The 14114-nt window shown below is 40.5% G+C and overlaps 1 protein-coding gene across 1 annotated transcript in view; it reads right to left on the reverse strand.

Annotated features, from left to right (window-relative positions):
- Positions 1–2538: 2538 nt before the first annotated feature.
- fbxl20 (F-box and leucine-rich repeat protein 20) overlaps positions 2539–14114 on the reverse strand; it is an 18051-nt gene continuing 6475 nt past the window's right edge. The window contains exons 3-15 of the mRNA XM_014034367.1: positions 13737–13791; positions 13561–13635; positions 13392–13486; positions 13222–13290; positions 13052–13147; positions 12748–12874; positions 11174–11248; positions 8028–8158; positions 7794–7854; positions 7638–7682; positions 6925–6981; positions 6594–6806; positions 2539–4688 (exon numbers count right to left, since the gene is read on the reverse strand). Of these exons, the coding sequence (XP_013889821.1) occupies positions 4581–4688; positions 6594–6806; positions 6925–6981; positions 7638–7682; positions 7794–7854; positions 8028–8158; positions 11174–11248; positions 12748–12874; positions 13052–13147; positions 13222–13290; positions 13392–13486; positions 13561–13635; positions 13737–13791 (1207 nt within the window). The 3' untranslated portion in view covers positions 2539–4580. The remainder of the gene's footprint in view (positions 4689–6593; positions 6807–6924; positions 6982–7637; positions 7683–7793; positions 7855–8027; positions 8159–11173; positions 11249–12747; positions 12875–13051; positions 13148–13221; positions 13291–13391; positions 13487–13560; positions 13636–13736; positions 13792–14114) is intronic.

Raw genomic sequence — 14114 nt, forward strand, 5'->3', positions numbered from 1 at the left:
CAAGTAGGGGTCTCTGCAGACGAGTGGGCGTGTCACAACAAAAGGCGATTCTAAAGCGACACACCTGATTTGACGGACTTTTTTTAAGGGACACACCTGACTGGACAAGCAAAAAAGGGGGGGCGTCACCATACGGCACCACCTGATTGGACAAGAACAAAAGGGGCGTTACTGTACGGCACCACTTTTTCTGGAGACCCCTACTTGGGTCACATTTCTCCTGGTTAACCTTAGTGTTGGGGTCAGGGTCAGGCTGTATAGAGGTCAAGCAGGGTCTAAGGATACCGTCATGTAGGCCTCATAGCCCACAGTGTTCATGCTTTAGACACGCCCACTCTTGTGGCACACCCACTTTGATTCCGCAGATAACCCCTTCTCAAGTAAACTGCATCATGGCAGCCCCCCGCCCCACCCCCCACCACCACTGAAATGGGCAAAACTGAAGCGAAGGTGCTTCTTAAAGAGACAGAGGCCAATTTTAAGGCATTTAGAAGAGGAAGTGATGAGAAGATAAGTTTATTTTCTATTTAAACATAAAAACAGCATTTTAATAACAGCTAAAGGTGACATAGATACTTTATTATGGTATAGTATTTAAATGTATGCCTGAGAAACAATATTGGCCCTTTAAACAAACAAGTAAAAGCATTACCTTTAGCTGCAGGTGATGATCAGTGCACAACACGAGTAATGACTGTTAATCCTAACCTACTGAAGGGAAAGTCTTGTAGCAAATAAAGCAACAGTTTAGATTATTACTGAGAGATTATCATTTCAAACCTGTCACTGAAAACAAGCAGCAGAAATCCTGCAACAAACAAGCTGATTATTTTTTTATTTCAAACCTAAACCTGCAGGGGTTTTTGTCTCTGCTGTCAGAAAAAACATGATGCAACTCAGTYGTAAAACATTCTTTTGTTTTTCAAGAAAATGATTTATTCTGCTCTTTGTCATTATTTAAACACATTTTTGTGGAAACTGGAGCGTTATTAAAGCAGCTGATGTAATGTAAATTATGACAGGTTTTCCATTCTTGGTGAATCCTGTTATTGGCACATTTGTCTTTATTTGATGTACCCTGCCTGCACTGTTCTGTTATTTCTGTTACCCAAATTTTGTTGTTTTCTTTGCTATTTTGTTATTTGCTGATCAACATTTTTACTTTACACTATATATTACCCTAAATTTTTATATTTTTACTCTTTTTGCAACTTCTGCCTACTGAATTCTGTATTCTGTATCGTTTTTATTTTCATTTTTACTCTTTTTAGCGAGTCGAACAGTTTCGTCTCATCCCAAGAATTTCATTGCATTGTTGGCTCTTGTTAATAAGCATTTAACAATAAATCCTGAATCCTATTTGTTTTTAAGGATTTTTACTTTAGCTGCTAAGATAATACAAGTCAATGCATTTTCTATGAGGAAAAAATTATTTGCCAAGACATAAATGTCATGTGAAAGGAAAAACATAAGTATTTTTGCAGAGAGCAGAATAAATCCTGAAAGAATTTGTACATTTTGCTGCCATCTACTGCTGCACTGTTAGACCAGCATTAAGCAGAAAACCAGACAAGTCTTAATAATATAGGCATATATTTATTCATACATATTCATTTATATTGGTTAATTATAAAAAAAAGAAAAAAAAGGAAAAAATTTACAGTAATTGTATGAACTACAGTCACTTTCAAAACTTTTTTTTTAAGTTCTCAGGCGCCAATCTACCACCAACACAGACACGGCCCTCGATCCAAACCCTCCACTTTCCTCCAGTGTTTGGGACAAAAAAAACAAAAAACCAGAAAACCAGTAAAGACTCTACTTCCATGTAAACCYGTGAGAAGCCTGACGTAAAGAACGACAGCAGTTTGACGCCGTCAGGAGAAATAGGTCYGGTGTTTTGGAGCCTGTAGTGTATTTCTGCGTGTTTTCTTACGGGGTCGAGTTAAAACGTTGTCCGCTGCGCTGCTGAGTCAGCAGAAATCCAGTAACTTCTGTTTTCTATGAATAAATTCTCTTAACCTTGAAGCCCAGTGGCTTACATTTCATTTATCTGACATTTTTAACTCAACTCGGTACTAATCCCCCCTGAAGCCCCCTTCAAACAAAACAGATAAGAGTGGCTCAAACTGGATTATTCTGGACTTCTTGTCAAAATGCCTGTTGAAAAAAAATCTTCTGGTGCTTCCCACACATCTTAAAAAGGTACTCATCGCAAAATATGAAAACAAAAAGGTGCTGTTTGCTTACTTTTAGTTTATATATGATGATAAATTCTGAAATGCGGGTACGCACTCAATGTAAACAAAAAAAATCATCTAAATCTGACTTGGAGGGCGGCTCTCCTGCATGATTTTCTTGTTTCTCAGCTCCAACACACCTGATGCAGGGATTGAATTACCTCTTCAAGTTCTGCAGAAGCCTGTTAATCATCCATTCATTCATTCATTCAAACCAGGTGTGTTGGAGCAGAAAAACCTGAAACTTTTCAAGGACCAGGACTGGACACCCCTGCCTGGTTTGGGACTTTTTTTTTAAAATGATTTTGTAATGAGTGCCTCGAAATCAGAATGAGGACTGATATTCCACGTTGAGTTTTCTGCTTGAAGTCTTTGGAAATGAATRGAGGATCAGACGGGGTAAAAAGAGTGGGTCTGCTGCCGCAGCTCACATCGTTTGAAGCCTTTTCCTGGATGGAAACATTCAATAACGTTCACATAAACTCAACCTCACATTTAACATTTAGATCAATTGCACGGGTGCCAACAGTTGCCCCTGGAACAAGGGGCTACACTCGGGACATTTAGTAACAATAAACTCTGGAAAAGAAAAAAAAAAGAAAACAAAATAAAAACACCATCAGGTCCAAATGAAGGACTGGAGAGAGGACTTGAAGCTCAACTCGGAGACACTGAACTCGTGACTGCAAAACACAAAGCAGACAGAATCCAAACCACAGCAAAACGGAGAAAGAAACCCGGAGAGGAGGAGAAACAGTAAATGACACCTTTAGAGACTGAATGAAGCGAGWGCAGGACCAAAGAAAAGCCTTCAGTGCTTCAGAGGATGAGGAGCTGAAGTCTTTAAAGCCCTCTGCTGCAGAGCTCACTCCTCAACATTCAGTCAGTTCCTCTTAAAGTCCCAACGCCCTGCAGCGTCACTGGTCACAGACGGGAGGGGYGGGGGGGTCGTAAAGCCGGGGGGCTCACGCCATCCTCTGCAAGGCCTCTCAGGGAGTCGAGGGGCGACATGAAGCCCGTTCATCCTGTCCAGCAGCGTGTGCAGCAGAAACAAGAGCAACCTCATGGAATCAAACGGACTGAAATAAGACAGAGTTGATTGTTTTCAGTTGGCTTTTTCGTTCCATTGTCCAGGCCTGACAGCYTGAAGTCATGTGGTGACGACAGATTTTTTTTTATTCTTTCGTTAAAAAAAAAAGAAAAAGTTTACTGTGTCCGTGAGCCGTCACAAGCCAGCATCAGTTCCTCTCGAGACCGAGAGCTGGCTCGAGCTCTCCGGAAAGCTCCGGCACGTGTTCTCAAGCAGAGCCTGTACGTAAACGAGCGTGCTCGAGCTGCGCCGGGAGCTCCCCTCGGACCGACTTCCCGCTCCGCCTCGCGTCGTCGCCGTGTTCGGCTGGCTTCAAAATCCTCCACAGTTCTCACGTATTTACATCTGCTTCTTTAAAAAACTAGAAGTGACATGCAACGTTTGGCATCTTCTTGAGTCCCTACTTGTGAGTCTTAATGCTTTTAGAAAAATATTTGTCTTTTTTTTTGTTTTGAATCCTCTCTCTTCGGTATGTTGGAGGTTGTGATTGTAACAGAGAGAAGAGGTGAGAATACAACGGCTGCAAGCCTCAGCGTGCTGTTAGTCGTCATTTACGAGATGGTCGTCTTTGTAAAGTGTCTCATTGTTTTATTGTAAGTGCAAATAGCTGCAGGTTTGTTTTATAAAAGGAAAAAAAGGCTTTCTGCTGTTTGTGTGTTTGGGGTTTGGCAGCTTCGTCACTGCCTCCCCATTTTCCTTTTTTTAATTTATTTTTTAAACCAAAGACTCAAGCGAACACTGGTCTTATTCTGGTGCAGTTCCTGTSTAGAGGTAGCTCTTAAGAGACCATCAACACCAAGAGTACTGTGAGGTTAACTGATTAAACAATATAACCCCAAAAACAGAACAAAATGGTTTCTGATTTGAAGAACTTGACTTTTCTATACTTCATATAAGGAGAAAATAAAATACCCCAACAGGGATGAACGCCACAGATTATTTGCAGAACCCTCTTGGTAATACTGACGTGTCCCGCTGAAGACGAGCCAGGAATGTGTTGACATTCGTGTGTCTGCATATCCACTTGTTAGGAAACATTACCAACGTTCCCTCTCCGTTTGGTTCTCTTCCTCTCTGCCACCCCCCCCCAAAAAATTAAATAAAATAAACTGAGGGGGACAAGACAGACCAGCATGATGTTTCTAGACAGGAGGTGAGGAAGTGTGGAGTTCAGGGGTCCAGGTGATGAGCTGCAGGGTCTGAGAACCATGGGAGAAGGTTGTGATGGTGGGGGGGTTGTTGTCTTTACATCATAGCAGGACGCAGCAGCGGCAAAACCTCTGGCGGCTGCCCCCTACAGAAGGAGGTGGAGTGACAGGAGCGAAGTACGCGTGCACTTTGATGTTCGGCAGATGAGTCTGAGGAGAAAAATCAGAAATCAAAATCTCTTATCAACTCCAAACATACTTTTTTTTTTAAACTGCTTCAATAACTCGGCATGTCTGTGGAAACGCACCCCGCCCGCCCCGAGGCTCATTTTTATCAAAATAAAAACATGAGATTAACATGAGGACAAATCCAGCCTGATCTGGACGGAGTGTTTTACTCACCGAGGAGGAGGTTTAACAGTTTTTATCCGTGCCTTTATGTGGGAGGTGCAGTGAGTCAGAAACAAAAGTTCAATTTGGAAAATAAAAACGTCGGAATTAGTGTCACCAGTCTGTGCATCGAGCTCAGCAATGATGGTGAAGAGCTGCAGTGCGCCACTCTGCTGACTTATTTACTGCTTCACCTCTCTACTGGTGCCAACATCAAGTCTGTTCTCCAAACCTGAATGGTTCTTTAGCAGCAGTAATATTGTTTAAAGCAGAGTTTAAAGCACATCCGACCCGAGAGTGACCAAAATGTGGCCCGCCAATTGGTTCATTCATCTCTAAAGTCCAAACCCCTGGTTTTCTATTCTAATTACTATGAGTTGTTTTAGTTAGTACAAACACGTTTGGTATTTACAGAAACGGCAGACTCTTGGCTAGAAGCTGTTAAAAAAACATTTCTATGAATATCTAAGACAGTTAAAACTACAAGCAGTTTAAGATAAAACTTTGAAAGTGAAAATAAAATTGGTTTAAAAAGATGGCAAGTCAGAGATGTCAAAATATTTGTGTTAAACAGGAGGCAGAATGTGTTATTTTTGTTTTTGATAGTTTTATTATCACTACGTTTATTACATAGGGTTCTTTATGTTGTATTCATGATTAAATGCAGCAAAAATAAACTATTTCAAATGTAACAGATCTTTGTAATACTTGGTTTATTTATATAATGACTTTATTGCTGAATGTTTGGCCCCTGAGCTGTTGGTCTGCATGAACTGTGGCCCCCGGAGCAATTTAGTTGTGTGTTCAAATTTGTGGTGCCCCGTGTGGGGCAAGCCAACACTGTAAAGCTATGTTGTCTGTGACATTCAATTTCGTAATAAATACAAATGKATCTTTGAAAAGATAACATTGCTAACATATTAAAAAATTACTCTGCTGAGATGAACGGTTGTTGAGATATTCACATGTGAAGTAACAGTAAGTGATGTCAAAGAGGAATGGCTGCACGAGAACAGAGCATCGCTATGATGGCAGACAGCWCAGACTGTAGAGAAGAATCTGATATTTCTTTAGATTATTTTGTGTCACACTCAGAGAGATGAAGAAACAGAGTTTAATTAATACAGTTGTAATAAACAAAGCTCAGAGAGCTACTTTTCTTAAAGAGTTCCCCTTTGATGTCACTTCCTGCTTCACTTTGGCTGTGCCAAGTTTCAAGGTATGTGACAAAATGGGTAAAATCATGTGTATTATGGCAAGTTTCTTCAATATAAAGATGCTTTCTTTTACTTTTTGTATTTGAAGAACATGCACTTCACAGGCCCTTTAAGGCTGGACAAGTCCATCTCAGTAAAATTACAAATAAGTTAACGCGGTATAATAAAATTAAAACTCAAACTATAGTGCGCTTCTAATCTCCTAAATCAGTTATCATTTAAAACCTTTGATATTTCTTGGGTCTTCTGTAAAAATAAAAGTATGTAGACTGAAATCTTCAATAAAAGACAAACACTTATCAAGAAGGCTGCCACAGCTAATCAAATGAATTCTACAGATGTTGAGCTAAAACTAGGTGTGGTAGTAGCTGACAGTCGTTCACAACACATACCCAAAGTGCTAACAGATTATGCTAATGGCAACTTAAATATATTAAATTTCACAACACAAAATTTAATGCTTACGCCTGAACACAAAGCCTTCCTGCTGCTCTCCAACACGACCTACCCTTAGTCTCTTGATGCCTGCGCGGGTAATCTGCTGGCAGTCGTAGAGCTCGATGCGATCCAGACTGTGGCAGCTCTTCAGGTGTTCCAGCGAGGCGTCCGTTATGAGGGGGCAGTTGTCCAGCTCGATCACCTCCAGCCGGTCGTGAGCGCAGGGTCCGCTGCCGAGGTGTCTGATGCCATCATCGGTGATCAGCTCGCAGTGAGACAGACTCTGCGGGAACACGGCGGTCACCCACGCAGGAGCGCCGTTACTCGAGTGTTTGTCAAAGCGAGCCGAGACGTGGTGCGTGTGCCAACGGCGCAGGAGCAGAAAGAAAAGAAAGACTCACCAGGACTTGCAGGCGAGGGCAGTGGATCGACAGCTGGATGAGAGTTCCATCTGTGATCTGACAAAAAACGGGGGAAAAATATGTATATATAGGGTTCCTACAGCTTAAGGCAAGTAAAATTTAAATCTTTTTAAGACCCAATTAATGCCACTTGAAATGAAATTTAAAGACCAACTTCACAATAAAGACAAATGGAAAAAAACAGCAACAATTTTAGCCAAATGTTTATTTTAAAACAAAACAATGAGCTGRGAGAGGCATTCAGTCAATTATTTAAAAAAAATGTTCCCAATTATTGTAACATTTCAGATGAATTACAGTCACCCTACTTACAATGTTTTAACATTTTTAAGACTTCTGAAAGATTGATTTAAGACTTTTTAAGGCTTATTAAGGCCTTATTTTTGGATCGATAAATTCAATGCTTTTAAATCAAAAAGAAAAAATAAGTAGGTCCTCTGGATGGGTTCTTCTTTAGTGAAATGTTTCGTCTCTCCTCCAAGAGACTTCTTCAGTCTGACGAGTTTCAGGTGAACTCAGCCTTATAAGCACTGCCTCCACATGGACAGACAGGTTAGTCACAGGCAAAAGAGGGCCATCGCCTAACAATAGGCTTAAGTAGCTTGATTAGGCTCAATGCTTTTAAGACTTTTTTAGGATCTGCAGGAACACTGATGGACTGTAGATTTAATTGAAAAGATCCTCTTAAATACCTGCACACATTCTTCTAAATCCATCTTCTCCAGCTCATGGCAATTCTGCAAAACAAGAAAAACAGAAAAGGGTTTTTAAAGGATCGACTGCAGTGTCTTATTATTTAAAACCAAATAGGAATGTCGAGTTGCTCTGAAAACGATAAACACACTCACCCTTGCTAACGTAGTGAAGCCCACGTCTGTAAGCTGAGAGCAGCGAGCCACTTCTAATATTCTGAAACAGAAAGACCAGTTATACAATCAGAGTGAATCTAAACTATTTATTGTGTTTGGACAAAATCTATTCTAATAAACTAAAACAGATAAAGAATAAGAGCTCGAGGTGAACTCTAATTCTCTGACAGTCATTAATCATTTTCTGGGATTCCGGTGAAGTTAGGTGTGTACCTGAGGCGGGGGCAGTTCTGGCCTAGGGCGTGCAGGATGGCGTCTGTAATGTTGGCACAACCCGACACGCACAGAGACTGCAGGCGGTGACAACCTCGACAAATTGTGATGAGGCCTTCGTCTGTGATCTGCTGCTCAAGAAAAAAAAAAGTGATTGGTTCATTTAAATCTACGTCCACTGTTCAACATAAAAACATTTCTCTTGCATTTCTGTTAAAAATCTAATGAAATGAGCAGCACAGAATAAATACAAAATACAACTTTAAAGCGTCTGTGACTTCACATTTTTGTAATAAATATTATTACWTTTTTGGAGAGATAACATTAATAACATGTTGCAAAACAAATTTCATGCCCTTGAGATGAGCGGTTGTTGAGATATTCAAATGTGAAGTAACAGGAAGTGATGTCAAAGAGGAATGTTTGCATGTAAACAGAGCATTGCCACAATAACCAACAACATAGACTGTAGAGAAGAATCTGATGTTTCTTTAGATCATTTTAAGTCCCCATCAGGAGATGAAGAAGGGTCAGAGTTCAAATCACGTTTCATTAAAACAAAGATCAGGGAGTTCTTAAGAGTTCCTCTTTGATGTCACTTCCTGTTTCACTTTGGCTGATTTGAGTTCAAAAGAAAATATACCAGTTATTCAACAAAATGGGTAAAATCATTTGTATTARGCCAAGTTTCTTAAATATAAAGATGTTTTCTTTTTGTCTTTGAAAGATATCATAGGTCCTTTAATGATTATTTTGAGTCAAAGAGGACATTTAAATCCTGAGAGCAATCACTTCAGATACATCCTGCCCAGGATGTTTTCTATAACTTTTTGCATTTGAACAATATGCACATAATATGCACTGTAAGATATTTTAACATCTGAAAAGTGAATTTAATCATCCAAGGGTAGATTTTTAGAATATGGGTCATTTTTGCCTGTACACAAGGACTGGAGAAAATTCATAAATATAAGGGTTCTTGATAGACGCACGAACGAGGAGTTAAGAAATTAATTTTCTACAATGATTTTTGATGATTCTCTAAAGTTGAAGGTTGAGGCAGAAACGAGAGCATACACAGTAAAGCTGACACCTGGAAGGAGAAATTCACTGAAGCACACCAAACCACAAACTCAAAACACGTGGAGGGAATTCAAATGGAAAATAAATCACAAAATTCTTCAGAACATCAGGYAAAAAAAGTGCCAAGATATGAAACYCACATCACCYACAACACCCACATATTTTGGCTCCATCCTTAYCGTTGCCTGTTCTAGAGGGAGACATGCCCTCAAGGAAGTTTTCAAAGTGAAAATCCCACTCCGGTAGCATTATTAGGAAAAATTCCAAACTGTTGACAACAAGGCAAAACGATACCTCTTGAACGTATTACTCACCGCAGAACTAAAAAAAACATAAATCCTTAAATGAAACCAGCAGAAACTCCCACATGTAATCTATGAATACAGAAGGTGTGGATCTGATGGAGCGCGTCACATTTGGCTACACAAATCCATCTTCACCAYACAGTGGAAACCTGTGTTACCAGCAACAAATACAATGAGAAACACCATCTGCTCCACACAGCACATCCTGAACAGGAGAGGCTGTAAGAATCTTCAGGTTTTACATGGGATTAACGATTTCTCCTCCTCCCATGATCGCCATGCTTTGTTGCTTGGCATTGAAATGTCTTCTGTGTCACAATGTTATGAAGAAACGTTTTTAGATGTAGAGCTGTGGAAGAATAAAACAGGTCGTCCTGATGCATCTCAGTAATCCAGGTAAAAAATCAAAAAGAAAAAAAACTGTATAGGTCTTCTGGACGGGTTCTTCTCTAATGAAATGTTTCGGCACAAACAGAGCGATGTTGTATATGCTGTTAAGTGCCAGGAGGACTGCGACCAGTTAGACATCGGGGAAACAAAGCAYCCACTGTTCAAAYGAATGTCCCAACACAGACGAGCTACATCTAATGGCCAGAACTCTGCAGTTTTCACTCATTTACAGGCCAGTGGTCACTCTTTCAGAGATGAGGATGTTCTCATTCTTGATAGAGAGGAACGTTGGTTTGAGAGAGGAGTAAAAGAAGACATTTTTGTGAAGAAAGACCGTCCATCATTAAACAGAGGTGGAGGCCTCCGTTTTCAGTTGTCCCCCTCCTACAGCGCGGCCATTGCCAGTATCACTCCACCCCCTGTTAACAATAGGTGTTAATTAGGTGTCAACGATAGCCATGTGATGTGAGTATCAATCAAATGGAGGCAGYGCTTAAAAGCCTGAATTTTGCCTGAAACTCTCAGACTGAAGAAGTCTCTTGGAGGAGAWACGAAACATTTCATTAGAGAAGAACCRGTCCAGAAGACCTACTGTATACTATTTTTTTCTTTTTAATAAAAACAGGTCAGCATAAAAAGAGTGAAAGTTAAAGAACCGGAGGCATCGGTACACCAAGAGAATAAAAGAAACCATTCTGAGAAACACTCATCGTGAAGACAGCCTCTGGACACACATGTTGATTCAATAGTTAATGTTTAACCTTGTTTAACCTCTGCACTAATGTCTTAAAGAGAAGATAAAGTAGTCTGACCTAATTATCAACTAAAACAAGACAAATAAACAAAAAACACACCAAAAGTGTGCGTGGTCCAAAATATTCTTATCTAAGAGAAGTTGCACAYTCTGATAAGACGTTTTCAGAACATCTGAGCTCAACGATATGAAGGTTTTGAAATGTTGCACTCCATAAGTTACTTATGAGTTTGAGAACTTTTTCCTGATGATAGCTGTCCTTTGTTTTTGTTTGAGTGCTTCTGTTGCCCAACCCCAAACCAGTGCTACAAAGAAAATTATTTTTAATACTTTCAGATAAAAACAGATGCTACAAAGTAGTATTTATTTGTAGGAGCTAAATGTGGCATTTGAAGCCTTGTAGCAGCTGAAGAGGACGTGGCTTTAGCATCCAAATAATTTGATTGTTACCTCCCTCCTAATAAAACCATGCTTGCTTTTACTACGTCTCGGGGGAAATTACAGGAGTTGAACAAAATTCAGATGGTATTTGAGGGATCGTTTAGAAACCCTTGTAATTCTCTAGGCTTCAAACTTGAATCCTGGTTTCTTAAAGGCTTGCCGAGTGGACTTACTGAGCATGTCTGCAGGTTGAGGGTGACCAGCTCTGGACAGTGAGCTCCGATGTGCTTCAGAGCCTCGTCTTCTAGCTGTGGGAGAGATCGGCACTGAGGTTAAATTAAATTAATTGTTGTCACATTCTCTTCTTCAACAATCACTGAAAGTACAACACAATTTATGTTAACAGCAGCACAAATACAACATTCAATTAAACAAATAAAGCTAATTTAAACCCTTTGTTTCTTTAAAAGGGATCCATGATTAGTTGTAACATTACATTTTGTTTGATAAACATATATTTTAACTGTAAAATAAAGACTGTAAAAATACTGTAGGCTGTTTAGTAATTTTTTAAAAATATATTTTAACACGGACGGGGCCATTTTATTTACACGCAAAGCATTCTGGGTAAATGATGGCGTTGATAGGTCCTCAGTGCGAGGCTGCTAGTGAGCTATATCCACCCTGAAGGTTAATCTTGGGACAATATCTGATGATTGACTCTTTTAAATGAAACCAGAGAGTGTTGACAGAGAGGAGAAGGTAGAAATGACTCAGCCTGGAACTGAAAATATGGAACAGAGCTGCTTCATGGAAGAAGAACCCCAGCTTAGCCTGTTAGCTTTAGTGCTGATGCTATATTGCCTTATATGTACTAGCTCGGTGCTAGCACAACAAATTAACAAGCTAAACTGAGGTCCTCCATCCATATTTTCAGTTACAGGCTGGGTCATTTTTGTGTTCCCCTCTCTGTCAGGTGGATGGAGGACCTCAGTTTAGCTTGTTATTTTGTCGTGCTAGCACTGAGGTAATACATACCGGTATATATGGTGATAGTGTCAGTGCTAGCACTAAAGCTAACAGGCTAAGCTAGGATTCTTCCATGAAGCAGCTCTGTTGTCCTCCATCCATATTTTCAGTTACAGACTGAGTCATTTCTACCTRCTCCTCTCTGTCAACGCTCTCTGGTTTCATTTAAAAGAGTCGATCATCAGATATTGTCCAASATTAACCTTCAGGGTGGATATAGCTCGCTAGCAGCCTCGCACCGAGGACCTATCCACGTCATAATTTACCCAGAATGCTTTGTGTGTAAATAAAATGACCCCGTCCGTGTAATCTATTTTTAAAATTTTAGTTACATAACTTACAAAACTAAACAGCCTACAGTATTTTTACAGACTTTATTTTACAGTTAAAATAAATGTTTATTAAATAATGTCTAATGTTAAAACTAATCGTGGATCCCTTTAAACAACTAAAGCTCATTTAAACCCTTTATATGTTTCTTTAACATTTGAATGACCAAACTGAGAGACCTTGAATCGTCTTTAAATGCAGTATTGTTGACTGTTAATACAACAGAATGGCGAAATAAGGCTTTACATTTGCTGTAAACAGAAACTGGCAAGTCTTTCACCCCAAAACATCTTCAGCTGAGCAGGAAACCAGTCACACTAAGCAAACAGTTACTGKTTTCTATTTAGAATCAAAATACAAGCAGCTTGTTTCATTCTGAGAAGCACTTCTTGTTTCCTGAGTGATAAATGACACAAATCGCAGCTCGTTCGGATAAATTCAACGGTACCTGTGTGCAGCCTTTGAGGAAAAGGCATTTGAGTCCAGGGCAGGAGCGCACCAGGGCCTGGATGCCGTCCTTCGTGACCTGGTCGCACCAGGAGATGTTCAGCTGCTCCAGCAGAGGACAGCCCTCACTAGAGGCAGGAAGAGACGGGTGAGAGGCAAATACTAACAAAAGAGGTCAAACCTAAATATAAAAGAACCAACTTGAGTTTTCAGGAGCCGTATGAAACAAATATTAGCTCAATCTAATATGCAGCTGAAGGACAAAGTGAAGTGAAAGTACACGTGATGATGTTGATGCAACACACCTGAGAGCTTTAAGTGACAGGTTGGTGATGGAGGTACAAGAGGCGAGGTCCAGGTGCTTCAGCTTAGGGCAGAACTTACTGAGACTATTACATGTGCTGCAACACAAGGKGCACAATGAGAGCTTTTCTGAAGGAGAGCTTGAGCACTGCTACATGAAGCAAACACAAACCTGTCAGTGATCTTGGTGCAGCCGTTCAGACTCAGCAGCTCAATATTCCTGCAGTTCTGTGCAAAAGTCCTGAAGCCACAGAGACAAATATTACCGTGAGAGCAGTCAAGGCCAACTCGTCGGAACTTAAAACTACAAGTTTAAATTATTTGGATTCCTCCCAAATTCACCTTAATGCGCTGTCACCAACACCCAGGCAACCTCTCAAGCTCAGCTTCCTGAGGAACCCTCCGCATCTCTTCGAAATGTTCTCCACCACCCGGCCCTGCAACGACAATCAGTCAGCTCCTCCGGCTGCGTTTTCTCAGGGTGTGMCGTCGTGGTTCAGGATTCGCTCACCTCGATGTCCCGCTGGAAATCAAAGAGGTCGATTCGCTGCCAGTTGCTGCCATCCAGGGCCAGGACGTTCCAGGACTGAAGCAGCGAGGGAGAAACAGGCACTTAGAATCAAGCTAGTGTTTGAATCTGCCAACTTTGTGCACACGAGGACATGCAGACGGTGCACACGGACTCACCCGGGAGACCTGGGCACAACGACATAGTGTGACCACATCCAGGAAGGAGAAGATTCTGGAAGACAGACAGGGACGGTTTAAAGACCCTGATTCCCCACTGAGGTGTGAATCAATCAGCTAATATTATCTTTGACCCTCAGGGTCCACGTTTGCCTCATCTGCAGGAAAGCTTGGTTTTCATAAAGTGAGAAAAAAGACTGGTTAAAAGAAAAACATATTAGGGCTGTGTAATTAATCGAGTTAACTGATTAATTTTAGTGCTGCATGGGTATAAATAAAAAATATTTTAATTGTGATTAAAATTTACAATCACTTTACTGTGGCTGAATATGTAGGTTTGTATATTGCAATGCACTCATAACAGGTCATGTTTGTAAA

This window comes from Austrofundulus limnaeus, unplaced genomic scaffold, assembly GCF_001266775.1.
Source record: "Austrofundulus limnaeus strain Quisiro unplaced genomic scaffold, Austrofundulus_limnaeus-1.0 Scaffold2078, whole genome shotgun sequence".
Lineage (NCBI taxonomy): Eukaryota > Metazoa > Chordata > Actinopteri > Cyprinodontiformes > Rivulidae > Austrofundulus > Austrofundulus limnaeus.